This window comes from Corvus moneduloides, chromosome 15 (assembly GCF_009650955.1).
Source record: "Corvus moneduloides isolate bCorMon1 chromosome 15, bCorMon1.pri, whole genome shotgun sequence".
Lineage (NCBI taxonomy): Eukaryota > Metazoa > Chordata > Aves > Passeriformes > Corvidae > Corvus > Corvus moneduloides.
This window is the reverse complement of record NC_045490.1, coordinates 9064026-9090373: the sequence shown is the minus strand read 5'-3', so window position 1 is coordinate 9090373 and position 26348 is coordinate 9064026. Positions and strand designations below refer to the sequence as shown.

The window sequence follows — 26348 nt, the reverse complement described above, 5'->3', positions numbered from 1 at the left end:
GCCCGTCCCGTCCCTGCCGCCCGGTCCCGTCCCGCTCCCGGCCATGGTGCGCCCGCCGCTGCCGCTGCTGCTGCTGGCGCTCGGCCTCGCCGCCGCCGCCAAGTCCCCGTACCAGCAGGTCCTGCAGCACAGCCGGCTCCGCGGCCGGCAGCACGGGTAAGCGGCGTCCCGCGGGGACGGGGAGGGCAGGGGGCAGGGGTGGGGGGGAACCTCTTTTAAACCCTTTTTTCCCCTACGTTTTCCCGACTCCCGTCGGCAGCGGGCGGCCCGCGGGGGATGCGCCCGGAGCCGTCTCGCCCGTGCGGCGCAGCCCCGCGGGGTCTTTGTGCGGGCGCGGAGGCGGCGCCGAGCCGGGGCCGCGCGGGCACCGCGGGGAGCTCTCTCGGTAACCACTTCTTTCATTTCTTTCACTTTCATCCTCGGGTAACTATTTTCTTTCGATAACTTTTCCGCTTTTCCGTCACGAAACTTAGTATTGCAGATGTCAGTTCAGACCCCTCAATGCTTCTTTATCAGTATATCCCTGTTGAGGAAAAAGGGGATAAAAATCCCTAGATTTTGAACCATTAAAGATTTTGTGGAAAGAATTGTCGCTTTCATGAATTTGTAGGGAAAAAAAGGAAAATCTCTTCAATGTCTCTATGGAGTCAGCACCAACTTACTCTTTGACAGGAAACCCCAGTCAGTCTTGGAAGTTTTCTTGACAAAAAGAATCACTTATTTACTCATAAACCTTACAAGATAAGGCCTACGGAAAAATGCATGTAGACCTTTCTTGCTTGATACACAGCATGTTATAGAGTGAGTACTTTGAGACTTCATTAATAGGCAGAAAACTAACCCAATCTTAACAACCAAGTTGTTTCCACTGTTTTTAAAATGTATTAAGAATTAGGAGTGGTGAAAGGATGACAGACCTTTCAGCTGGCTTCCATCTCTCAGGATGGTGACAGTGATTGAGTTGAAGCTTCTGTTTAAGTGCATTGCTGGAAGCAGGGTCATGAAATGCTTTAAGTAAAAAAAAAAACCTCCCAAGATTTAAATGTTGCAATTTGATACATTCTCTGGCAGGGATCCAGGTCAGAATTTATGACAAGGGATGTGCTGTTTGTATGTCTGATCAGGTACACAATCCAACAGGCAAATTCTGAGCTGATGTCTACTTGTAATAGGTCAATAATGCCAGAACTGCAGCGATTTATGTAGAAATACAGTGAGTCTTGTTCACCATCTCTGTGTGATGTGAAACTTAAGTAAATAGTTCTGCTGATAGCCCTGAGACTGAAGTTTGCTCAGGCTGAATAAGTTAGGGCAGCCTGGTGTAAATCAGTGCACTCATCTCTGCAGAGAGGAGCTTGTTATGTTACTCCCTGCTCAATTAACAGAGGCACTGGGTAAGATGTGACTGCAGTCCACTCTGGTGCCTGAGATCTTTGGATGACCCAAGGAACTGGAATGCCAGAACTTCCATCTGAGTTGAGATTAACCCAGTGTGGCTGATCACAGCTCTTTGCTCCCTGCTCCCATTCTGATGGAGAGAGGGATTTATACCAAGCTCATTTTTGAACATACACGGACTTTTGACCATTGATTAATGATGTGCCAAAGAGATACAGCAACACAAAACCAGCCCAAAACATCGTGGATGTGGGGCATGTTGTGTTGCTTGCAGGAGCCAGCTCCACAGGGATGTGCAACCAGGACTGCCACCCTTTGCTGTGAGCATCCTCCACACCATCAATGCCCCCATTGAGCTGAGAGTGAGTTGGGAGGCAGAGCTTGGCTCTACAGCAAAACTTGTATGTCTTAATTAACTTTTTTTAAAATGAACCAGCTCAAGTCAGTGAGAGGAACTGAAAAGTGTATAACAAACATTAACATTTGAAAATGAAAATGTGGGAATGCTCTCCCCAAACCCACCCAGCTTTGTGGGCACAGCGTGATGCTGGGGAGCTCCATGGCCACAGTCCTTGCATCCTTACATCTGGGGCTGTACATTAAGTCCTGCTCTTCTCAGGCTCTTCCCAAGGGCAGCCCCTGTCCCAGCAGCTCCCAGCTGCCGCTGCCAAGCAAAAGGCATTGGCTGAAGGGGAACAATAGGCAGTTTTATCCTGGAGTCAGAGCGGCTGGCTGGGAACGGCATGGCAAAGGTGATGAACTCCAACGAGGAGAGGGAAGAGTGTTGACAAATTCATTTTAAGCCAGACTGGGCAAGGAACCAGAACATGCAATGCGGGGAGCCGCTACTACAGCGTGCCTGCAGGAATCGTTGATAACACAGTCCTGAGCAGGGATTTTTCCACACTGAGGAAAAACTGGAAAAAGGTTTTCTCCCATAAGGCAGGGAAGGAGGAGCAGCCCCACAGAACTGCAGGGAGGAGGGAGCAAGGCAGTTCAATACTGTCCTGGAGGCACAAGGGTTTTCTTGGCAGGCTGCTGCTGGGGATGCGGGGGAAGTGATCAAACAAGTCCTTCAGTAGCCAGGCTTGTCAAGATGAATATTAGAGGGATTGTCCACTGCCGTCAGCCAGACGCTAAAATCGAGGCAAGGTTTGGAATTTCGATGTAATTGGAACCATATTTCGGCACGGCGGGGCCGGGTGGCCAAGGTGGGCTGAGTCAGAGAGCACAGACGTCTCTCTAAGTGATGATTTGGCTTGGAAGTTGCTGAGTCTGGGCCAGTTTGCACCAGCTGAAAGTTTGGTTTTGTGATTTCTAACTTTTTTTTCAGTACGTTCTTGCTCCTTGTTCCCTGCCTTATATACAGAAACTGAATGAAATCCTTTCATGAAGAAACAAACTACCATTACTGGATGTGGCAGTAATGAGGGAAACGATGAGCTGAGTCCCCACAGGTCCTCTCTTTCCCCTCGGGGCAGGATGAAGGTGCCTGGGACACACAGGGTCGGATGCTGCCTCCGCAGGGCCCTGCGGCAGCCGCACCAACAAAGGCTCATTGAAGGCAAGCCAGGCTCCCGCGGAGGCTGGCACTGGAGCCAGCCAGCATACAGGAGACCCTCAGGTTAACTCATGCTAATGATGGGCATGCTGGCCCGTTTCGGGATGCCGGCTGAAAAGCAAGCACGGCCGCAGGAGGACTTGGTGGTTGGGCTGAAAACTCTGCTTTTGTTCATTTTGGGGGGCAAGCAGGCAGTGCCTCGGTCAAACGCAGCGGGACACAGGCTTCTGCCTGTTCTCCTGAGCAGATCAACAAGACCTTCACAAGAGCATCTCCAGACTCCATTCGGAGTTTCGTTTGTGCAAATGAAAACTCCGCCTTGGACAGCACAGAGCACTTCTGACAGGCTGAAGTGATGATTTATGCATTTTGCTTAATTATTTGTTTTCCCTTCATCTGCTTGGCAGCCAATACTGTGCATACTTTTGGTGATGCTGCTGCAACTGAGACATGGTGTTGGAGTTGGGAATCCAGCCTCGGCTGGGCTAAGCATCCTCAGCTTGCTTGGACATTTGCTACACCTCTGGTCAAGCCCAGAGGCAGCTGATGGCCTTGCAACCCAGATCCATAAATCATATCTTTTGTGCTGACCATGTTTTGCCTACACATGTGGCCAGGGTTGCTGGCCACAAACCACAGAGATGGTGAGCCAGGCAGAGCAGAGAAATGCTGTGCCAACCAAACCAGCAGCAAGGAAACTCCCAGCTCCAGCTTGACCACATCTCTGCTCACAGTGATGCCACTTCTTAGAAAGCTGAAGAGCTGCAGTCAGCTCTCAGCAGGGTTACTCACACATGGAACACCAACCACCAGGTGTTTTGGCTGAACAGGAGCTCTTGGTACCTTATGGGCTGATACAGCAGCTCTTGATCTGTGCTGTCATATCTGGTGTGTTGAAACAGGGGAGGGCAGTGCCACCGCTCCTCCTCCCCTCATTCAGCTCAGCATCCATGTTCAGAATTTGCTGAGTCTATCATACGGCAAAAGTTCTGGGTTTGGTGCAAGCCTGTAGGCTGATAAATATCTGTCTTACCTTTTTTATATCCTAGACAATAAAATAATGGTTTCTTTTGGAAGGATTTGTATTATTACATAACTTTCTGAGGCTTTAGCTGTGATCCCGAATTTTAAGTAGCTGTTCACCATGGAAATTCTGAGCAAAGTATTTTTACTTGATTTGTTTACATTTTGGTCAGAGGTGGAACATGGAAAAAAGTCAAGAATTTGCGTTCAGTGAAGAAAGAGATGCTCTGGCAGAGTCAAGAGAGATCTCTTTCACTGCTTCCTCCATTTAAGGATGGTCATTATAGGCCTAAATTGAGCAAGTTGACCTGCAGCTCTCAAGGTTTCCTCCCTTGCAATCCCAGCAGGGCTTTTCAGGCACTGTCAGGTGCGGTCTGGCTCTGTGCTGGGGGTCAGCATTGAAGGAGGGAGGCTTACAGGACCCTCTTCTGCTCTGTCATTTCTTGCAGCCCCAACGTGTGTGCGGTGCAGAAGCTGATCGGCACCAACAGGAAATATTTCACCAACTGCAAGCAGTGGTACCAGAGGAAGATCTGTGGGAAGTCCACGTAAGTCCCTGAGTGCCAGACAGGGTCTCCCCAAAGACCCTGTTGTGGAGGTGGGTGCTGGCTGGGAGAAGCAGACAGCAGCTGTGGGATGTCAGAGCCCATGGTGTGGGTGTCACATGTGTATGTGTTAAGAATTACTTTAGCTTTTTACCCCCTAAGAAATATTTGTTTTTCTAAAACACTTTGACGCTAAGAAGAAAAAGTGCCATGTAAATATAAACCCTGATGGTTTATTCTAATTGCATTTCTATGTATACTTATATAGCTCTCAGTGCTGTAATGAAGTGTGTACCAGATGTTTTCTAGTACTTAGCCCTGTCTGTCTCCATGATAGGTTCAATGCTGACTAAATTTAAGAAATAAAAAAGGGGAAAAAAAGGCAGCCCAGAGTTGATGGATATTGGAGAGAATGTAAAATTCATCTCCATCTGTTTGCTTTGGAAGGGAAAACAAATAAAAGGAAAGATGTGTCAGCTTTAGCCAACACTCTGATGACTCCACCAGGAAAGTTAATCAGACTTGCAGGCCAATTCTACGTCTAAAATTGCAAACAATAATATTCAAGTAGCTGTTTCATGAAGAATCTGTGTGAGCAGCCTCGGGACATTCTTTTGAAAGATGCAGTCAGCAGATAATTAAGGCTATGCATGCTTGACTATGTGCCAGGCTGTAGAGAAGGAGCGGGGAATCTTTTCCCTTGCTGTAATTCAGACTGGACTTTTGGACACACTGGCCCACAGCACAGACCATCACAACACCCAGGGTCAGTGCAAAGATTCCCTGAGCAGTCCTGGCTGTGGGATCAGAGCTGTGGGCCAGGTCTCGTCCTGGATCTGCAGGGTCAAGAACAGAGAGAAGAAAATCATCTCATGTGTTTCTCTTACGGCTCAATATAAATTGGAATTAGAGCTATAGCAACATGCTGCTCTTTACTGCAGATTTGGGTTGCTGTCATTGGTGTAGCTGGGACACCTGGCCATTGGGATTCATGTCTGGTGTTGGTGTGGGGAGGAGGCAGGCAAGCCAGGAGTCACAGCTATGCACAGCTTTTGGCTTTCATTGTACTTCACATGAATTTGCCCTAAGAAGGAAAGTTCTGTACTTCAGGAGGATGTATTTCTGGATGTACCATGTAGTGTGCACATACCATTGTTTTCCTTATGTCCAACTGTCCTAAAAAAGGAGAGGCAATAATGTAAAAACAAGCAACCAGCCCCCCTCCCCTTAACTCTACAAACACAAAAATTTGGAAAGGCTTAACTTGGGTGATTAGAGTTCAGGCTGTCATCTTGGCTGAATAATGGCCTTCTTGACATAAAATGGACAAGTTTATGGCACAGCAATATGGTCTCATCATTGCCTTTTCTGATAACAGAGTAGCTTAGTATGCCTCCAAAGAAAACACGACCCAGCTGTGGATGTGGGAGAGTTTTCAGTGCTGTAGTCACTGAAAGGCAAAGCAGTCCAGCCATGGATTTCTTTAGCTCTGAAGCAAATGAGAAACTAACCTTATGTAACCCAAGTGTGCAGCCGTATTTGGCACAGACAAACTCATCCATCCGCTTATCTCTGGGAGGAGGTGGAATAACTGGCATCTGGCAGTATTTCATGATTTCATTTGAGGAGATGGGGTGATCTTTTCTACCTCATTTTCTCTGCTTTTACCCAATGATGCATCACTGAGAGAAAAGCACACAAACCATTAACCTGCCTGTTAACCTATGAGGTAATCTTTCCGTTATCCACGGAATTTGCTCACTATTCTTTGTTTTACATCATCTCCACAATGGGTGTTATTGTCTTCTCTCCTCCCAGTCATTCTTGAGCCTGGGCCCTGCTTTCTCCTTTAGCAGTGCTGGTGCAGAACAAAAGACACATGCCTTGACTCGGATTTTCCGGAGGGCCCTGGGACAGCTCTGATTACAAATGTTTGCTTGTGATGGCTCCCACTGGACGTGGTGTGCCTGGCATATGGAAGCAATCAGGAGTCATTTGGGCTATAAAGGACATGATGCATTATGCTGTAGCAGTCAAATTCTTTCAGCAGTGTCAGGAGTCTGATGCTGTGCTGTGCTCAGGTGCCAGAGCCCAGAGAGCAGGTGGGCACAGCTGATGGTCCTCAGCATGGACCTCCAAACTGGCCCCTTCTGTTGGACTGAGCTGGTCTGTGAGAGGTTTTGAGAATACCACATACCCTTAAATGCCAGAAAAAGTCAGGATTTGGCATGTTTATCATCATAACTCTGTGGATCCAGCCTTTGCTTGGGATCTGTACTCAGCAGTCCTCTCCTAAAGCTGTGTGCGTGGTACTCTGGTTGGCAGGGGGATCCCTTCCATCAGCATGGGCATTTTCTCCTCCTCCTAAAAGGTTTTTCCCACATGAGAACAGAAGTCCCGGGGAGGAGACACTTGACCCATCTCATCTACTTCACATTTGACCTGGCTGTTATCCTCCCTATTTGCTTAAAGTGTCAGTGGTGCCACAAGCTGTATGTGTGTTGCAGGTGAAAATGCCTGGCTCTAGGATGATAGTTTTGACTGCTTTGGTTTCTTTCCTTTTCCGGCTCTGAGCACTGTTTCAAACAGGTAGTGGGGAGGGAGGTCAGTGACAACTGGCAGGAACTACCAAGGAGCAAAGCTGAGCTCCTGCAGAGCTGGTTCAGAGCAGACAAATTCATCCCTGAGCAAGGAAGACAGAAAAGGCTGCAAGCCTGTATAGCATAACTTCACTCGCTGTGGAATGATCACATCCTGCATCAGGCAGCTCAGAGTGACTGGAGCAGCAAGGAAAGCCAGCCTGAAAAACACAGACGTGCTTGGTCTTTAGTCTTAGCTCTGTGTGCCTCACCTTTGTGCTGCTGCTCCAGGCTGAGAGGGCTCAGACCCCTGGGCAGCAGCAGGTGCTGTGCTGAGCTCCTCCGTGGCTGTTGGCAGAAACAGAGGTTACACCTCGGTGGGGAGACTCTGGGGCTTTGTAGACTTGATGCTTCTGGCCCACAGGGGTGGAGTAACTCCACTGGGGCTGTTTGTGCACAATGGAAATTTTAATTCATGCATCAGAAGAAGACTCCTACCTCTTTATCTGCTTTTTTTTTTCCTTTGTTTTTCTCTACCGAAATATTGGCTCACACAGTTACAGAGAAATTAAGTAGAGGATTTATGTAGAGTTTTTATCGTTGCTGATGAAGTGAGATAAGACAGTTGGCAAGAATTCTGACACTGCTTGGATTTCAAGGAGCACTGAGACAAAATTGTTTTGGTAATTAGGTAATTTTCCACTGTTGGTTATTCCAAAGCCAGAGAAATAGTTCATTTAGAGTATCTTTTCATCATTTTGCCTGTGTATTTTATATTTTTCTACCTCCTTATGCACTGGACTCATTATTACAGAATTGGGGTTGCAATGGAACACATCCCCACACAATGTTTTGTCTTGAGAATGAAAAGACAACTCATAAATTCTGGTTTGGATTACTTTTTGAGGAATAACCCATTAATAGATTCCTTTTTTTTTTTTCTCTTTTAAATTAACTTTCCTTTTTTCATGTCTGATGCACTTTCTTCAGTTTAGAAAAAGATTACTGGCACTTATTTTACAAAAACAAAACATATGGGCTTTATTACAGGAAATTATTACAAATGGATCTTTTTCCACTAATATATGCCTAAGCTTATTTTTATTACCTTGAAAAATGTACTTAAAATTTAATTTCAGCTCCTAAGAATGCAACAGCAGTGGAACAATGACTAAAAAAAGCCTAAACTAAAGGAGCTTGCTTCTGCAGGCAGACACAGATAGACATTTAAGAAATAGTGTTTCGAAACCAGAGGCTAAAAAACTATAGATTTGTCTTGAAATTACTCACTGAGGAGGTCAGGAAGTTGTGGTCAAGGCATTGCAGAGTGGATGACAAATGTTCTTTGTGTTAGGGCAGTGCTGATCTAACCCACATCGCTGGCATCCGCTGTGTCCCGGTGGATGGTCTGTGGCCACTGAGCAGACAGCAGAAACAGGGATGCACAGGGCAATTCCAGAGGCTTTTGTGCAGAACCCACTGTGTGGAGCAGTGGCTGGGAGGTGTTCAAGGGAAGTACTCCTCCCTGGGCAGCAGTCTGTGGCTCCGGCCCAGCTGGAGCAGAACGTGTCAAGAGCAGCCTCCCTCCCCCATGGATGTGTAGGGCACGGCAGCACAGAGGTGCAGAGCATCCTTCTGCCACGGCCCTGATGCTCCTTTCCAAGGGCTGGAGGTGGCTGCAGGACCAGTTGGGAACATGCCCTGGGCCCACCCCTGAGCAACCCCTTGAATGGTGCCTTTGAGTGGGCTGGGTGGTCTCGTGCTTCCACCAGCCATGGGAGGCCAAATGCCTGAAGCTGAAGCTGTGTTTAATAACCATCATCTCTGGCTCCTTGTAGGTGCCAACCCTTGGCTGAGCACCTCTGTGTTCACCTGGCCCTTTGCAGCAGTTTGCCAGTGCTTGGAATGGTGATGTGCCAGGCACATACCAGGTGGTGCTGAAGGTCACCTTCAGTGGGAGAGTGAGACAGGGGACTTGAGGGAGTCCCTGCCCAAGTGGAGCTCACCCCATTACTGCCTTGGTGCTTCTTGCCATGAGCAAGCATCTTCCTGCTGGAGATGCCCACAAACCCACTGAAAAGCAGGAGATGCAGTCATGGAATCACAGAATGGTTTGGCTGGAAAGGGACTTCAAGCACCATCCAGTTCCACCCCCTGCCATGGGCAGGGACACCTTCCACTGGACCAGGTACCTGCATCCCTTCCCAGTGCCCTCCCCTCCTGGCAGGCACCTGGGGGCTGGGGCAGCCCTGACCCAGTGTGCCACAGGCTATGTTCATCCATGTCCTGCCCCTTTGGAGCAGCTCATTAATCTCCAATTGATCTATAAGTAAGGCTTTTAAAGCCTTCGTCAGCACTCAGGAATTATTTATGCTGAACTTTGGAATGATTTCTCTTTAATCAGTTCTTCATCTTTGATTACAGGTCTGAACCAAGGGAACTGTCTAGACTGGATTTAGTTTCTAGGGTGAAAAAAAGAAAAATTGGAGGTAGGGGAGGGAAGTGGTGAGGGAAGAAAGTGTGTGTTTCCAATGAACACGAGACAGGGGGGCTGGGAAAGTGGAGCAGCAGGGTGTTAAGATCTCCAGTAGTCAAAGGAAGGGATTGCTTTAGGCAAACTCTTTCCCACATGGAATATATAATGTCTAGACAATCAGTCTGGGTTTGCTTTGTAATTCTCTTAGGAAACCGTGACACAGAATTTATTTGCTTCTGTCACAGAAAAGCAGGTATTTGTTTCACTTTCTGGCTCTTAATTACCCTGAAGAATTCCCTATTAAACCCCAGGCATTTCCACTGTTTGTTAACAGTTTTAAAATGATGACAAATATCTGAAGCTGGAGGATTTTCCTCTCCATTTGAGTGAGTGTGCTGAGCCTCAGCAATACAGCATCCTACTTGTCTCAAATCCAGCTGGGAGCACAGAGGAAATCTTTGGGAGGAACACCTACTCCCTGGCTCTCTCAGCCTATCAATCTGGTGGCCTTACTCCTTTCACACCAAGTATAGAGCAATAGGTGAAAGAATCCCCTGGGAAAAATAAACAGGCAACTTCTGGATTGATTTTTACTGATTTTTTTTCCTTTTTCTTTTTGCTTTTTTTCTTTTCCCTGTTAATACCAAGCCATGTTCCCTCAAATGGCCACCTTTGAGAATCAGATGATTTGTTTCCCATTGATCTGCAGATGATGGATGCAGTTTTCAGGGAGCTCTGGCTTATTTAGGATCTGCAAATCGGCGGGACAGCCCAGGATGGTGTCTCTGACCCCTTTGGTTTTACTGGGCGAAAGTGCTTCCAGTCAGAAGGAAGTGCTGCTTTGAAGGTGCTCACATGGACACAGCTGTGCCTGGCTGCCTGTGGATGCACATCCCACTGCTGGTGAAGTTTCTCCTTGCAGGGCTTTTCCCAAGTCCTTGTGCCAGTGCACATATCTGAGAACAGGGTTCTCCTTTCCCTCCAGGTCTGTCTTGTGGATTTTGCCATAAGTAAGCAAATAATTTCTGGTGGTGGACTAAAACAGGGTGAAATGAGAGGGAAATGCTTGGCTGGTTTGGTCAAACAGCCACGGTGGAATTGCGGGTATTGGCTGAACAGTGATGAGATGTGACAGCAGCAGTCAGCCGAGGAGATCCCCAAATCCCGTGGGAAATGTGCCCAGATGAACCAGCACTGGCAGTCTTGTCGGGACTATGGAATCAGTTTCCATCCACTGTTTGTACAAAGTCTCCTGGAAAGTGTGGTTTTGGAAAGAAATTGTGTCTGCTTTTGTTCTGTGGAGAAATTGGCAACATGCAGCCCTGAAGGAGATAAAAAGTGTGGTTTGTCTTTTGCTGAAGTCTGTATTTCTAATGAAGAGTCTGCTTGGAAACATCCCCAAATATGGATGGACCCAGAACTGTAGCAAACAGAGAAAAAGCAGCAAGATACTGTTGGTTAATCTGCCGTATCCATCTCTTATTCCAGGGTAATCAGTTATGAGTGCTGTCCTGGATATGAAAAAGTTCCTGGAGAAAAAGGCTGCCCAGCTGGTAAAAATATGTTTGACATTTTTTAGACTTCTTAAAATTATACAGCTGCCTAGTAAAGGGAAATGTTAGAAAATTGCTCAAAGTGGATTTGATTTTTGCAATTTATGTGCTGTATTGCCATGAACAAGTCCAAAATGGACTCGGTGGAGGACTAGCCAAGGGTCAGATCAGCTCCAAAGCATGCTAAATGTTCCAGACAACTTAGAACCTTGGATATAATTGAACTTAATCGAGCATGGGAGGGCCATAGGGAACTACTTATTCCAGCAAGTAATATATCTATATTGGCAATGCAATGCAAAGGAATGATAGAGTAACAGACAGCTCTGCCAATCTCTGCTCATTTTTATTTTCACAGATTCATAGAATGGTTTGGGTTGGAAGGAATCTTAAAGATCATCTGGTTCCAACCCTCTGCCATGGGCAGGGACACCTTCCACTATCCCAGGTTGCTTCAAGCTTCATCCAACCTGGCCTTGAACATTTTGGCAAGCATGGGGTTAGCAAAATCACATTTAGTTGATAATGGGAGGGAATTAACTGGGTTTATTGAAGAAAGCCATATTCTGCTTTTGCTTTTGCTTTTGGTACACTTCCTTCCACAAAAGTCTGATGCCTCCAAGTTAACCACATGGGCTGGTGCAGGTGGTCAGTGGAGACTGAGACCAGCAGTGTCCAGCACCAAATCCCAAAAGCCTGAATACAAACAGGATTGTGTGAAAGCAATCAATATCTTTGCTTGCGTAAATCCCATCTGTATAAATCCAGCATAAGTCCATTCAAACTTGCAGAAATGCAGTAGATCCTGGATTACACTGCTGTAATTGAGGGTGAAGCAGTCAGGCTATGATTATTTATTATCTAATTAGTGAACAGATACCAGTCCCCTGATGTGCTTCATTTCCCCAAGCATTCTCACCAGCTATGCTTTAATTCAGTCAGAAGAATGAATGATGTTTCCGGGAACTCAACCTTCTCTTCTTTCAGCTCTGCCACTTTCAAACATCTATGAAACCCTGGGAGTGGTTGGGTCTGCCACCACACAGCTCTACTCCGACCGCTCCAACCTAAGGCCAGAAATTGAAGGACCCGGAAGTTTTACAATTTTTGCTCCCAGTAATGAGGCCTGGGCGTCCTTGTCTGCTGTAAGATAATTCCTCTGCTTTCTCCTCTTCCTCTGATTTTCCCTAGTGGAAATCTAGCTCTGCAGGGGTCTGGCAGGATAGACATAGCACTGATAGAAGAAGGACTGTGGATTTCCAAGGCGGTCCATCAGCTCCAGAGCTTCGCTTCTGAAGGATCCCATCACTAGAGAGATGTGGATGGAGAAATCCCCTCATTCAGTTTTCCCTGCCTGTTGCTATTAGAGATTGCACTGAGACCTGCAGCAAGAAGCTTCCCATCCCTTTCCAGTTTTCTTGTTGACCCTTACATTGCCATTCTGGTTGTTCTTAATTTGTACAAATAGCCAGTCCCAACTGGAGCCTCGGTAATTCCCACGTGAGTGTTTGCCATGCTCAATTAGATGTACATTTCCTTTACATTCATTTTCATTTTCTCACTCTGTGTCTTGTGGTATTTCTACTCCTGAAATGGTCACTGCTGTCCTGCTGGTGCTCCCATCCCAGTTTAGCATCCCTGTGAACAAGAACAACTACTCGGGCAGGGAGGAGGGATATTTTTGGGTCTCCCCACTGCCAAGCCTCTGCCCCAAATGCCCCAGCAGAGCCCCTTGCAGGGATGATGCTGTTGGGAAAGGTCTTTTGGTATGTTTGTCCATGGCCCTGTTGTCTTACTGCTCCTTTCAGTGCAATCATCCCACTCTGGAGCTGCAATCATCTCTTTGTCTGCCAAGTACTGAGGGTGTCAGAGCTGTTAGCTGCTTTCCTAAGGCAAAAGATAAAGGTTTGAGAAAGTTGAGCACTTAATTTACACAAATGGCATGAAGCTGAGTGAATCACTTAATATTCATGCCCATGCCCCCACCCTGGAAGCACTCTGGGTGCAGCCAGACCTCCTGGTCCTCTCTAACAGCTGCCTAATTGCACTCAGTACTGAAAAATTGATTTTTCTGGTTTTCAGGAAACTCTGGATTCCTTAGTCAGTAATGTTAACATTGAGCTGCTCAATGCCCTCCGCTACCACATGGTGGACAAACGGGTCCTCACAGATGATCTGAAACACGGGACTACACTGAACTCCATGTACCAGAACCTGCCTATCCAGATCCACCACTATCCCAATGGGGTAAGGCACTCACAGAGTCAGAGTGGCTCAGGCTGGAAGGCACCACAGTGGGTCATCTGGTCCAACCTCCCTGCTCAAGCAGGGGCATCCCAGAGCACTGGGCACAGGATTGTGTCCACATGGTTCTGGATATTTCCAGTGAGGGAGACCCCACACCCTCTCTGGGAAACTTGTTCCAGTGCATGGTCACCCACAGTAAAGAAGTTCTTCCTCATATTAAACCTACCCACAGCATGCTTGCTTTTTGGCTGCCTTGCAGCTCCTACACTGTCCTTGTGCCTCCAGGACTCCGTAAGGCTTAGGATGATCTAAGTATACATATTTTGTATACTTAAATCATATGATTCAAGATACATACTTTGAAGGAGTTGGAAAGAATACTTATAAGCAGATGGTTTCCTCAATGCTGTTGCAGGGCAGTTGCCCACGCTGCTGTGTAACTGTGCTTGCCCAAGTATTGGTTGTGGCTTATTTTATTAGTCTTGCGGGTAGACAAAACCACTGATGATTTTCAATGCTCTTTGAACACTAAATATTTCAAACATTCTTGATAGAACGTTCTCATTCTTGATATGTCTTTTAAGGAAATCACATTTCTGCTCTTGCTGATTAAATAAAATGCTCACTGCATTTGAAATAGAAATAGAAAAGCAGCAGAGGGTGCTTGACCTTCTGGTTTTAGTGCATGAAACACCCCATGGCTCATTCCCTCTGCAGATTGTGACTGTGAACTGTGCCAGGCTGTTGAAAGCCGACCATCATGCCACCAACGGAGTGGTTCATGTCATCGACAAAGTCATCGCCACCACTACCAACACCATCCAGCAGATCATTGAGACCGAGGACAGCCTGGAAACCCTTCGGGTGAGTTCACACATGGGTGCTCCAGGTCTCCTTAAAGATGCTCAGTCACCCCACTCCCAGTGAATTGTCCTGAAGAGCTTTGGCATTGTCTTGGGCTGACCCTGGAGCTGCTGAGGAAATCCTCATACCAATGTAGCTCTTTTTGCTTTAGGAAGAGAAGTGTTTGCTATCAGTGCAAGTAGGGTTTTATGACAGTAATTGTCACGCTTTGATGTCTGTTCAAAAAAAGAGATAGACTGAGTCTGTCTCCTCACTCTTGTGGGGGAGTCTCAGCCCTAGGAGGCATTAACTGTTTTAATTTGATGTGTCCTGATTTATTTGCTGAAAATGCACAGGGGATTTACAGTTAGCCAGCTGTGGGTTCTGTTCTGAATTATTCACTGGAACTACTGTGACCCTTTCCAGGCATATCTGGGTATTCAAACTAGCTCTCAGTCTTGCTAAAAAAAAAGGGCTCTTGTGCTCAAATTTCTGGAACACCAGAGAACCATGGGGCTGGGTCAAATTTATAAGGGGACCAAAGTGCTGAATGAAGCTATTCAGGATTTTTTGTAAGTCCTCTGAAATTATAAAAGCCTTAATAAGTCTGGCCCTCAGTGTGTGCCTGGACAAAGTTTCTAACCTTTTTATTCTGTCTGAATGTGTTTTACCCTCTCTCCTTATTTCTCCAAAGACTGCTGTGGCTGCATCTGACCTCAGCAGCTTGCTGGAAAGCGAAGGCCAGTACACACTTCTGGCTCCAACCAATGAAGCCTTTGAGAAGATCCCACGAGAAACACTGAACAGGATCCTGGGAGACCCAGAAGCCCTGAGGGGTAAGTGCTTGTTTACTGAGGCCATTGAGAGACTGAAGAGTATTTTTCAGCTCTTCTAAATTTTTTTCTCAAGGACATCTCAACAGCTCCTTGATACACTCTGACAACAGCTGCAGTAAACAGATGTGACAGAGTCTATCTTTTTTAACTGGACAGCCCAGAGCCCTTTGGTTGTAGATGTGGCAGAAGGAGTGGCATCCAGATATGGATGAGGGAGCTGAAGCAGTCCCTTGTCTGAGTTTTCTTTTAACACTTTGTGTGGTGGTGATTTCTTTTGATCCAGCAAGATGCAAGAAAAGTAGTATCTAATCAGTGTAACTTCCCCTGGCAAGTGAGTAGAATACCCACATGAAGACTTTCGAAGTTGGCAAAAGTGTATAAAAAGTGACTCTTTTTAGGCATTTTATTTCACAGGCTGTGGAATTAAAATCAGCACAATTTAAAATGACTGCATTCTATGGAGTACACCCTGGCCATTGAACAGGATCCCTAAAAGCTGCCATACTTTCATAGCTGCTTTTTGCAGCTCACGTAAGACACTCGCCTCTCTCACAGACCTGCTGAACCATCACATCCTGAAGTCAGCCATGTGTGCTGAGGCCATCATCGCTGGCCTGACCATGGAGACTCTGGAAGGAGCTACCTTGGATGTGGGCTGCAGTGGGGAAGAGCTGACCCTCAACGGGAAGCCCATCATTGCCAACAAGGACGTCCTGGCAACCAATGGCGTTGTACATTTTGTTAATGAGCTGCTGATCCCAGACTCAGGTACTGGTGCCTCTCTGCATCTTTCTTTCTGTTGCCTTTCTTTTGTCTATTTTTCCAAGGAAATGCTGGATTTAGAGGGCACAGTGATGAGTGGATAGCCTTTAATGCAAGGCTACTATGTGTTGCTTTTCTTTTCAGCTAAGACTGTGTTTGAGCTGGCACAAGAATCTGAAGTTTCCAAGTCTACAGACCTTTTCAGACAAGCTGGTCTCAGTTCTCATCTAACTGGCAGTGAGCAAGTGACCCTCCTTGCCCCAGTGAATAATGTCTTCAAAGGTAAACCACAGATTAAATTCCTTTCTTCCATCAGCTTGGGCCACAGATCTCCTTCAAACAGTCTTCAGCCAAGTTTCAGTGCACAAGTATGCAAATCCTCTCTCAAATGCCTCGAGGCAGTGGCATCTAGCTTTACAATTTAAAACTGATGTGGGTAATACTCTGTATTTGAATGCTTTTTAGTGTCTCAATAGTCATTTTAAGTGGATCACTGGTTCTTTTCATACTTTTTGCTGCAGATGGACTCCCCATTATTGACAGCAACATGAGAAACTTGCTTCTGAACCACATTGTCAAAGACCAGCTCTCCTCTAAGTATCTGTATCATGGACAGAAACTGCAGACTCTGGGGGACAAGGAACTGAGAGTTTTTGTGTACCGCAATGTGAGTCCTTCCCGTGTGCTGAGTGATGCTCAGTGTTCTAAAGTTACAGCTATCGTGTAAAAAGTGTAAATGGTCATTGTGGAAAGTGTCAAAATCTCTCTTTTGAAGCATATTCTAATGAAGTCTTTTTTTCTGCGACTGTGTTTGCAGAACCTCTGCATTGAAAACGCCTGCATTGCTGCCCATGACAAGAGGGGAAGGTTTGGGACCCTGTTTAGCGTGGACAAAATGTTGACTCCACCAACTGGCTCAGTGATGGATGTTCTCAAGGCAGACCATCGCTTCAGGTGACCTTTCTGTGCTTCCCAAGCACCAGTTAGGAGCAGAAGAGCTGCCAAAGCAGTTTCTATTTATTATGGGTTGTAGTCATGACAATGTGTATATTTTTTTAGCATAGAAAGATCATCCAAAACCATGATCTCTCTAAATTATAGGGAGTGAAACTTCAAATAATCCTCAGCCAACTGTGAGCCAAGAGTAAGTGGTTCCCTTAATACCATAAAAATCTGGCTCTGAAGCCATCTCTGCCCATCAGGTCCGTTGTGGCCAGACCTCTCTGTCTCCCCATACCATTTGGTCCCCATGGAGTCAGCACTCCCAGGTTCCTTTACCATTGCTCATATGTTCTCTTTGGACCTCACAGGCTCATTTCCTTCCTAACCCTCATTTTGGTTATTTGATTTGCTGGACTGCAGAGGGGTTTCACAATTGTAACTTCCCAGCTTTCTCTTGAGCCCAGCATGCAGTTGACCAACACAGTGGTTTGCAGTGAAGCATTTGATGCATGTTTGCTTTGCAGTACGTTGGTGGCTGCAATCCAGTCTGCAGGTCTGACAGAGAACCTGAACAGGCCGGGAACCTTCACGGTGTTCGCTCCAACAAACGAAGCTTTCCGAGCCATGCCCCAGGGGGAGCTCAACAAACTGATGGGTGAGCATGTCTAGAACATTTAGGTGGTGAGCTGCTGTGTGTGACTGCTCTGATACCTGGAGGAATGGCCAAGTTTCTCTGCTGTATCTCATTCTTTGGCTCTGTCTGTTGGAAGCATGGGCTTCCTACCCAATGGATTTGCATAAGCAGAAAGCTGAGGATGCACAGAGTGGCACTGAATTCCCCAAGTGGGGTTTATAGTGCCTATGTTCTTGGAAGACATGTTTGTAGTGTGTGTCACAAACTCACTACGACTTCAATTTGGCTGTGCTGGTGGTGTAAGTGAGATAACTCACAGATGTTTCTAAAGGAACCAGTGAGGTCTCTGCCCTTTTCAAGGATGAAAGAAGTGAGAATGTGACTCTTGACCACACCAGATAAGGGTGTCTAAAGAAAGTTTTGCAAAGAGAAGACATGATCCGCATACAGCCTCAAGTTACACTGTCTGAAATTTAACTACTAAAAGGCTGGGGCTCTTTCTCCTTCTACATATACACGGACAAAGCAGAAGGTCCAGTCTAATCCTGGGAAACCAACAAATGTTCCATTCTAGCTCAGCTGAAGACCAGTATCTGAAAAGCAAAGGCATGCAGGCTGGGTGTGGAAAAAAGCATGGGAATGTTTAATAACTCCCTTCTGGATAAGCAGCACAATCTTTTATTTTGTTCATGTTGGAAACTGGTTGTGGTTGGAAACAATGTCAGGTATTTGAATGTAATGTCTTCTTGCATTAAAACCCAGCCAAACATTGACGTCATAATTTGGGAAGCATCTGCCCATGGTAGCTGGTTATCCTTTTAAGTGCAGGGATGTGGAACCAATAATATCAGTCCAGTCTTATGCTTAATATATAAATATTTCAGAAGTGTTTTGCAGCCATTGTAAATGGCTGCAGGAATGAAGATTCCCAGATGCAGACACTTCAGATATTCTTTTCTCACACAAATGTTTAGCTTATGCCTCTGATGAAGAAGTGGATCATGCTGGTGAGGGCGTGCAGAGTGAACTGTGGCCACTCTCGGAAAACCATAATGGAAAAAAGCTTGCATACAATCCTTGAAAGCATTGAAAGAAAAGGTCCCCCTGGCTGAGGGTGTTGTAGATGGAGGCCACCTTTGCACTAGCTGTCTGTAGTGCTTGTCAGTGACCCTGTCTGTCTGTGGGGCTTGTCAGTGGCCCTGCATCCTCTGAAGGAGAAGATGAAGAAGCGCTGCTGGCCCACTCTGTGCATGTCACCGCCTCTTCTGGAAAACAGCTGGTGCAGGAAAAGCACCTTATCTTCCTAAAATCTGTTTCAAAGCACAGCTGTATGAGTAGAGACTCAGTGGGATGGTATCAGGGCGTCAGTCCATGAGACATTAGTGTCATTTCTCCTGCACTTTTCCCCTCCCTACCCAGCTGTGAGGATTGTTGCCAAGTGACACTGGCCTTGGTGACATTTGAAAATACCAGAATGCCCTATCTGCTTCTTTATTTCACATGGGTCTTTCCCTACCCCATCCCAAACTTCCTTGGGAAGTGAAAGCAGCAAGAGAAGCAGGTTAATGCTGTGCACAGTGAGAGAATGAGGGATGAAAACTCAAGAAAGAGGGAATTCATGTGTAGGGCAGGCTTGGTAGCTACCAAGGTGGGACATTGGGAGAGTGTCCTTCTGGACTTGTTGGGATCCTCACCTGCCCCGGCAGGAATGGCCTCAATGCCTTAACCAGGTCCTTCTGCCAGGTTTTTGGTTTTGGTTTGTTTTTTCAATTTTACATTGTTTTTTTACACTTTCAGGAAATTACGGTGTTTTCCATGTAATTCCATTCCAGCATATTTCCAGTGAAATATGGGAAGCAAGTGCTGATACTGGTTTGTAGATGTAAATGTTTTCTTCCCCCAGGTAATGCCAAGGAGCTTGCCAACATCCTCAAGTTCCACGTGGCTGACGAGATCCTGGTGAGCGGCGCGGTTACTGCCCTGGTGAGGCTGAAATCCATGCAGGGAGATAAACTGGAAGTCAGCATGGTGAGTCACCTCAGATGGGGTTCTGTGGTCAGCAAGGCTGTCCAGTGTTTGTCCATATCAAGGACCAAAGCATGTCTGTGCTCGTGTGGATGGTGGGGGAACATCTCAATGTGTGCACAGTCCCACCAGTGTTTGCGGGGCTGTACTGGAGGGACTGTTGCCATGTGTTTAACAAGCTGGAAGAATGAAATGTGGTTTGCTTCAGCTTTCTCCCCAGAAGACCAATTGTAAATGACTTCCAGGAGCTGCTATAAATTTAACCCTGAGTCATGGGGGGGAAGCATAAAGAAATGAAATGAATAGCTTGTTCAGCTAACATATCTCTTTTTGTGTAACAAAAATGATCCCTGTGTGGCCTCCCTTAGCACAGTAGGATTTATTTAGATATATAATTTCATTTCACAAACTCTATACTACATTAAGAGAATATAGGATCCTCTACTGAGGAAAAAAATAATTTCAGAAAATAAGTAATCATGGCCCACTCTATGCCTAAGAAAACACAGGACAAAAATGAAAGGGACAGTGTTTCCAGGTGCACTGAATTGGCCAACATGCATGCTAGACTCTTCCCATGTCCAGTCCTGCTCTGCCCTCTCCTGATCTCATCTCCACAGCCATCTCCCTGGCAGGTTGCTGGTGGATATGCTCTGCTGCCATGGGACAGCATTCCCAACCCGTGCACTGAGGAAGTCCAAAGCCTGCAGCCATTCCAGGACAAACTGCTCAGGCTATAATTTGTTTTTATATTCTCCTTAATTGGCAAGAGGAATGAAAATGCCTTCAGCCATCCAGTAAATGAATGAATGCAAAGTGAGGGCTTTATTAATAACATTGGAAATAACAGAAGGTTCTCATCTACTTTTCTATTTTTTCTTTTACTGAACAGAAAAACAACGTAATACATATCAACAAGGAGCCTGTTGCTGAAAGTGATATCATGGCCACAAATGGTGTCATTTATGCTGTGAATTCTGTCTTACAGCCACAGGGTAGGTCCACGGTGAGAAATGTACAGAGCCAAGCCTTGTTACAGCAAAACGCCTTTGGGAAGGATTGGGGACACAGGGCAGTTGCTTCAGTTTGGTGAGGAGGGATTAGTCTGTTGTGGGATTTTCAACAGAAAATAGTGGAAGGAAGCAGCCTGCATGCTCTGACTAGTATCTCAATGCTCTCAATGTCCCACCCTTAGCCTCAAGGCCACAAGAAAGAGGTGATGAGCCTGCAGATCCAGCATTAGAAATCTTCAAACAGGCATCTGCTTTATCCAAGGTAAAAGGGAAAAATCTCTCAATGTAAAACTGCCAAAATTAAATTTTTGGTAACAATGATTGGAGGATCATTTCATATTCATATGCTGACTTCCAAGGAAAGTGAGTGTATGTGTTTCATAGAATGATCTTCTTGCATGATTTAATAATATAAGAAATAATACATTTTTCAACACAAAGCCTCAGTTTGCAGCATCCTGTGAATGTAACCTTGGCATGGTACTGTTATATATCAGCTTCCAATAATGAAGAGTCACTCATCCATAGTTTTTGGAGACTAAGGATAAATATATTGATGTGCAAACTGTTCTTATGGCTGTTGGAGATTTGTTGCATTTATGTAAACCCTGTGTTTTGTTTCCCTGCAGGTTTCTCAGAGGAATCCTCGACTAGGTAAAACAACTTCTCCAGCTCATTTCTAATTTCCACTGTGTCCCCCATCCTTTCAAGAGGGATTTCTCCTGTTCCCTTGCTCTAAGCAAGATGTAGCATGGCTGGGAGGAGAGGGGGCAGGGGGATGGTTTGTGTCTGTCCCACCCAACTTGCTCTTCTCCTTGGCAGCACCTGTCTACTCCCGGATACTGGCGAGGATGAAGGAGAACTCGAGTGGATTCTGAGCCCATCGTGAGCAACCACAAGTCAGTGCCTCCATCCCATCCACTCTGGCTCACAGCTGAAGAAAAGGACAGAACCGTTTTTAAAAACCAAATATCATCCTCAAATTTATTTTTGTTTGCAATGAAATGGATAGGAAAAATGAAAAGCCATATATATATGTAAATATTCTAGGACCATTTTTATTTGGTTTTGACTTTAAAGTTCCCAGACCGAGAAAATGTTTTGAGGTTGTTTGTTTGTTTTCATTTTTATTTTGTTTCTTTTTTTAATAAAAATTATTCACTAATTTTCAATTTCAGATATACCCCGTTTTGGGCTTGATAAGTACATCCAAGGGCAGGTGCCTTTTTTTTTTTAAACAAGTATGTCCTTCCTTCTTCCCTTGGATTTTAGAAGTCTTCCATGAAATTCTGAATTGAAGGCTTTTATCAAAATTCTCTCTATTGACATTGAGAAAATTGCATAGTTATAAGCTATGGTTTGAAGCATTCTCTTTTTTTAACTGGGTTGGTTTTTTGATGCCTATGGGTTATAACTGTGCTGCATTTTGTTCACGAGATCTGAAATGAGAGTTCTCCCTGGCTGAAGCTTTCCAGTAAATGATCCATTTTTAATAATGGTTGTTTTTTAATAAAAATTAAAAATAAAATCAAAAATATAAATATGAAAGGTGATGACAGTGCTTGGTTGGGTTTTTGTTTGGTTTGAATTGCCTGATGGCACCAGGTGGTCAGACCTGAGCACTGGGAAGGAGGGGAATCAGATTTGGCTGGATCAGCTGTAATAGGTCTAATAGTTATCTGAGTGGAATGGCAAAGCATTTCTCCTCTCTCATCCTGGCCTGGGATCATTTTTTGCTGGTACTTTCATGAGCAGTCACTGTCACACACTCCAAGGAGCACAGGGCAGCCCTGCACATCCCTCCCACTGGCTGCTCAGCCACCTTTGCTGGCAGCTGGAGCTCAGTGCCACATCCCGAGCTGCCAGCAGCATTTACTCACCATCATGGCTTTATATTCACTCCCTGGTAGTTATTAACTTGGTGAAACCCAGCACTATGAGGCAAAAAAAGGAGTCAAGTGCAGGATACAAAAGACTCAGATTGTTTTGGTTGCCCTGGCTGAGAAATACCCTGATATTCCTCCTCCTGTTAAAAGCCCAAACTGAAATTCCACATGCTCAGAGCCATCTGCGTAACCCAAATGTGTGAAAAATATCCAGCTCTTCTTTTATCTCTTCTTTTATTCCTCTTCCTCACCATCCTCCTCTCATTTTTCTTTATTATTTTTCTGGCATGGTACAGTCCTGGTATTTAAGGCTGAGGAGGTGAAGGGGAACACTTTCAGCCACCTTTTCCCAGCAGCCCAAGGCAGAATAGTTGTATCAGGGGATTGGCTCCTGGGGGAAGCTCAGTTTCTTGCTGTTAAACTAATTAATTACTATTCCTTCAAAAGCTTGAGAGAGAGGGAAAGCCGCCTCATATCTGGTCTGTTTTTTTTTTTTTTCTTCTTCCTTGCTGCTTCATAATTAAGAGATATAAAGTCTTCACAACCTGGAAAAGTGCAAAGTAGGTCTGCTCTTTATCTAGGTGAGTGCTCCTTGCTTGTTGCTTCTCAGCATCTGGCTTGGTGACTAATTAATTGTTTCACTGCAAAATGAAGCCACTGGAGTAGACAGGAGCAGGGGAAACTGCTTACATGAGCTTAATAACCATGAGCAGTGCCATCTGCTGAGACAGCAGTTTTCATCCCCTTTCAGCAGGGAATGCAGCCCTGGCTTTTCACTCCATGGTTTCTGGGCAGGTATTAGGATGTGTGGTGATGGGGTGATGGTCTGCTTTGTATATGGCCTGGCTTTGCTAGGCTTGCTTTTGGGGGGTCACCAGGTTTATGAGTCCTGGCAATTTCCAGTAGACAGAGGTGCATTATCCTTTCAATCCAATTCCCTTTTTGCTCTCTCCCGTTGCTTATTCTCCCTGGTCCCTTGGCAGTGCTCCCTCCCTCACTCCTACTGGCTGTTCCATCATCTGAGCTGCTGTGGGGTGCCAGCAGCAGCCCCCCACAGTGCTGTGGATGGGGGGCTGCTCTCCCTGTTGCGTTGACTCTGTAATTTCCCTGGGATCCTACACCCTGGGAAGCCATCACAGGGTGCCTTCCCACAGCCTGACTGCTTGGCAGTCCCCCAGGATTTTGGTGTCTCCAGATTATAGCTCATGCTGGTGGAAACTCTTGAGCATTCTTAATGCCCTCCCTTTCCCTGCTCCAAGTTGATTTCTCACCCCTCTGTGTTTAGTGAGAGATACACAGATGGATTTGATCAGTGGCTGAGCTGCCTCAGTTGATCAATAGGGACTGTGTCCCTTGCCTTCATTCAGTGACACTTTGGGGATATTTTTCCCCATGGATTTGTCATTGTGCCTTATCCCATGATGTAAGGGTGGGTGCTGCCAGTCATTCCACTGAGGGGAGTGAGATGTGAATGCTTCAGCCTTCAAGGGTGTCCAGGGATGAAGCAAGAGGAGAGCAGCTGAAAGATGGGGAAATGAGGAGTGCTGAGATGATGGGAATAAAAACTTATCTGTCATTTTCTAAAGAAATATTTTTAATATTTTTTTAATGTGGCAAAAGGTGGAAGTGAAAGGAAGAAGGAAGTTGCTGGTGCTGAGGCAAAACATAACTTCCCTGGGGAAGTGCTGTCCAAGGGGTAGAGAGCTCCCATGGGCCCAGCTGGGTGTGGGAACCTGAGGGATGTCCCAGCCCAGGGCTGTGCTGGGATGGAGGAGTTGGATCCCATGCCTGGAGTTTTCAGATAACAACATTCAGGGAAGGGAAGAAGCAAAGCCCAGTTCAGAAAGTGCTTGAGTGAGGGTCGGGGCAGCCTTGGGATGAGCAGCATTTAGGATTAGCCTTCAGAGGCAAACAGCACTGGGGTGTTCAGCACAGAGCCATATTGCACCAGGGGGTTTTGGTTTCTCAATGTTGTCAGGGTATTTCCACATGAAACCCAGCGTGTGGTTGAACGTCACTGTGACCTTTAACCAGGTCTGTGCTCCACAGGAACTCCCATCAGGACTGGGGCAAAAAGAGTAAACTGAGAGCAGATAAGAGCCTTTTGGAGGAGAATGTTGCTTTTTCCCTCCTTAGGAGTCAAGAGTGTTTTTCTATTGAAAATTTGCAGGGATGTGCAGCTGCCCTTGTTTACTTTTTTAGAAAAATGATTCCTTCATTTGCAGCAGCTCCAGTTCAGTAAAATAATTAAATGTATGCAGAAATCCATTTAGGAAAAATACAGATTTTAAGTGTGTGCTGTAAGTCCTGAAATGATGCCACCATGGCTGGGCTGCTGCTCGTGGGTCACTCCTGTGCCAGCGGAGCCCCAGTGTTCTCCAACGTTGGAGCAGTGAACAGAAAGTGGTGGCTCTGAAGGGCTGGAAAAGCAAACCTTGACTGCAAAATGCTGTGTTTTGGGAAGCTTCATGTTATGGTTTTGCTCATTTACATCTTGAGATATGAACCAGAGGCGCTTTTTTTCTAGAAAATTCTTTTACTTTCAGGCAGCCTTCTGCAAAGATATTTAAGGCAAGAGGAAAAAGCAGCACTGAGCTTTGTCCCCAGGGAGATCTCACATGCTGTAGTGGAAAACACGTGCTCCTGCAGTGTCACGGGGATCTCGGAGCCCTGTGTGCTTGGCTAAGAAAGGAGGTTTGGAGCTGACCTGCCCCGGTGCTGGTGGGGGAGCCAGGCTGGGAGGGCCGCGGGGTGGGCGAAGGCAGTTCCCTGTGCCTTGGTGTGGGAGCAGTGGAAAGGCAGCAGCCTTCGCCTGTGTCAAAGGCCAGGCTTGAGTGAAGCCAAGGCATCGCAGCCAGATGTGCTGCAGAAGGATGACCCCTGGAAGGGGTCACCTGGAGACGGGGGAAGCCACCCACAGGCCGTCACTGGAAAACTGTACTCCTGTTTTTCTGCTGTAGGGAAAGTCTTGTTTCTACACGTGATTTATTGGAAAGTTGTTGCACCGTTAGCTGGTGTCCCAGGAGGAGCAAAGAGAAAAACTAATGGTAATATTAGTGCTGGTGAAAGACAGGCTCAAAGGAGCAGTTGGGATCAGAGGCATTCAGCTATGACACAGGCAACTCTTGCATTATTTTGTTTTTCTTTTCAGTACTTTTTGGAGACACATTTGAGAGATTTTCCAGAAACCTGTAAATTCTCCAAAGAAAAACATTTAGGGGGACTTTCTTTCCAACAGTGAATGATCCCTTTCTGTTTTGTAACATTTTTATGATCAAGCACTTTACAAAAGGTCAGCACTTTTCCTAGGAGAAGTCAGTTGGTGCAGGAGCAGAGGGGTATCAATGTCTGGTGAGCCATGCACTGCCACGTGAGGGCATCTCCTGCTAAGGGAGAATAACTAAGGATTTGTATTCATGTCCTGGAAAAGAAGGTGACAGGAAGGCTTGGTTTGCTGGATGATGCCATTCATGATATACTGAAAAGTTCTTTTCAGAATTGCCATGGGCTGCCCTGGGCACATCTGTCCTGCTACACTTACCCTTGACTTTTCTGCAGCTTTTCAGAGGGCTTGGCTGCCTCTGGCTTTTGACCTGTCTCTTCTTTCGCTGTTCAGTCTTTCCAAGGGGACTTCATCTGACTTCAGAAGTCACATTTACATTTCTTTCACATGCAGCTTGTGCATCAAGGCCTATTAGCTGGCAAATGCAAAACTCATTCTATTTTAATTGCTACTTCTGGGAGAAGAATCAAGATCTCCTGTTTGGAAAATAATTGTGCATAAGCTGGAGGCCTTCTTAGGGCATTTGTTAAATTTTGCAGAGGCAGGAGGATAAACTCCTGGATTCCAGGATCTCTCCCAGTGTTGCTGTGTAGTTTTTTAGCTTTCTACCTTTGTTTTGAAGCCTGCAATTGGGATAAATGATCTTTCTCAGCAACCTTTAGGAGGGAATCCCAGGTAATCCCAAGTACTACTTGTATTTTTACTACCTTTGTACATGTAGCACTTGGGAAGTTACCAACCT

The 26348-nt window shown here is 45.9% G+C and overlaps 1 protein-coding gene across 1 annotated transcript; it reads left to right on the top strand.

Moving 5' to 3' along the window:
* On the top strand, positions 1–21990 carry TGFBI (transforming growth factor beta induced). Its single transcript, XM_032125055.1, has 17 exons — positions 1–156; positions 4432–4530; positions 11071–11135; positions 12123–12280; positions 13218–13382; positions 14100–14246; positions 14920–15061; positions 15617–15829; positions 15968–16105; positions 16345–16490; positions 16641–16777; positions 17290–17420; positions 19303–19427; positions 20317–20419; positions 20620–20699; positions 21067–21091; positions 21260–21990. Exons 1-17 carry the CDS (start codon positions 44–46, stop codon positions 21313–21315), a joined length of 2043 nt encoding a protein of 680 aa, XP_031980946.1. The 5' UTR covers positions 1–43; the 3' UTR covers positions 21316–21990.
* The last annotated feature ends 4358 nt before the right edge of the window (positions 21991–26348 follow it).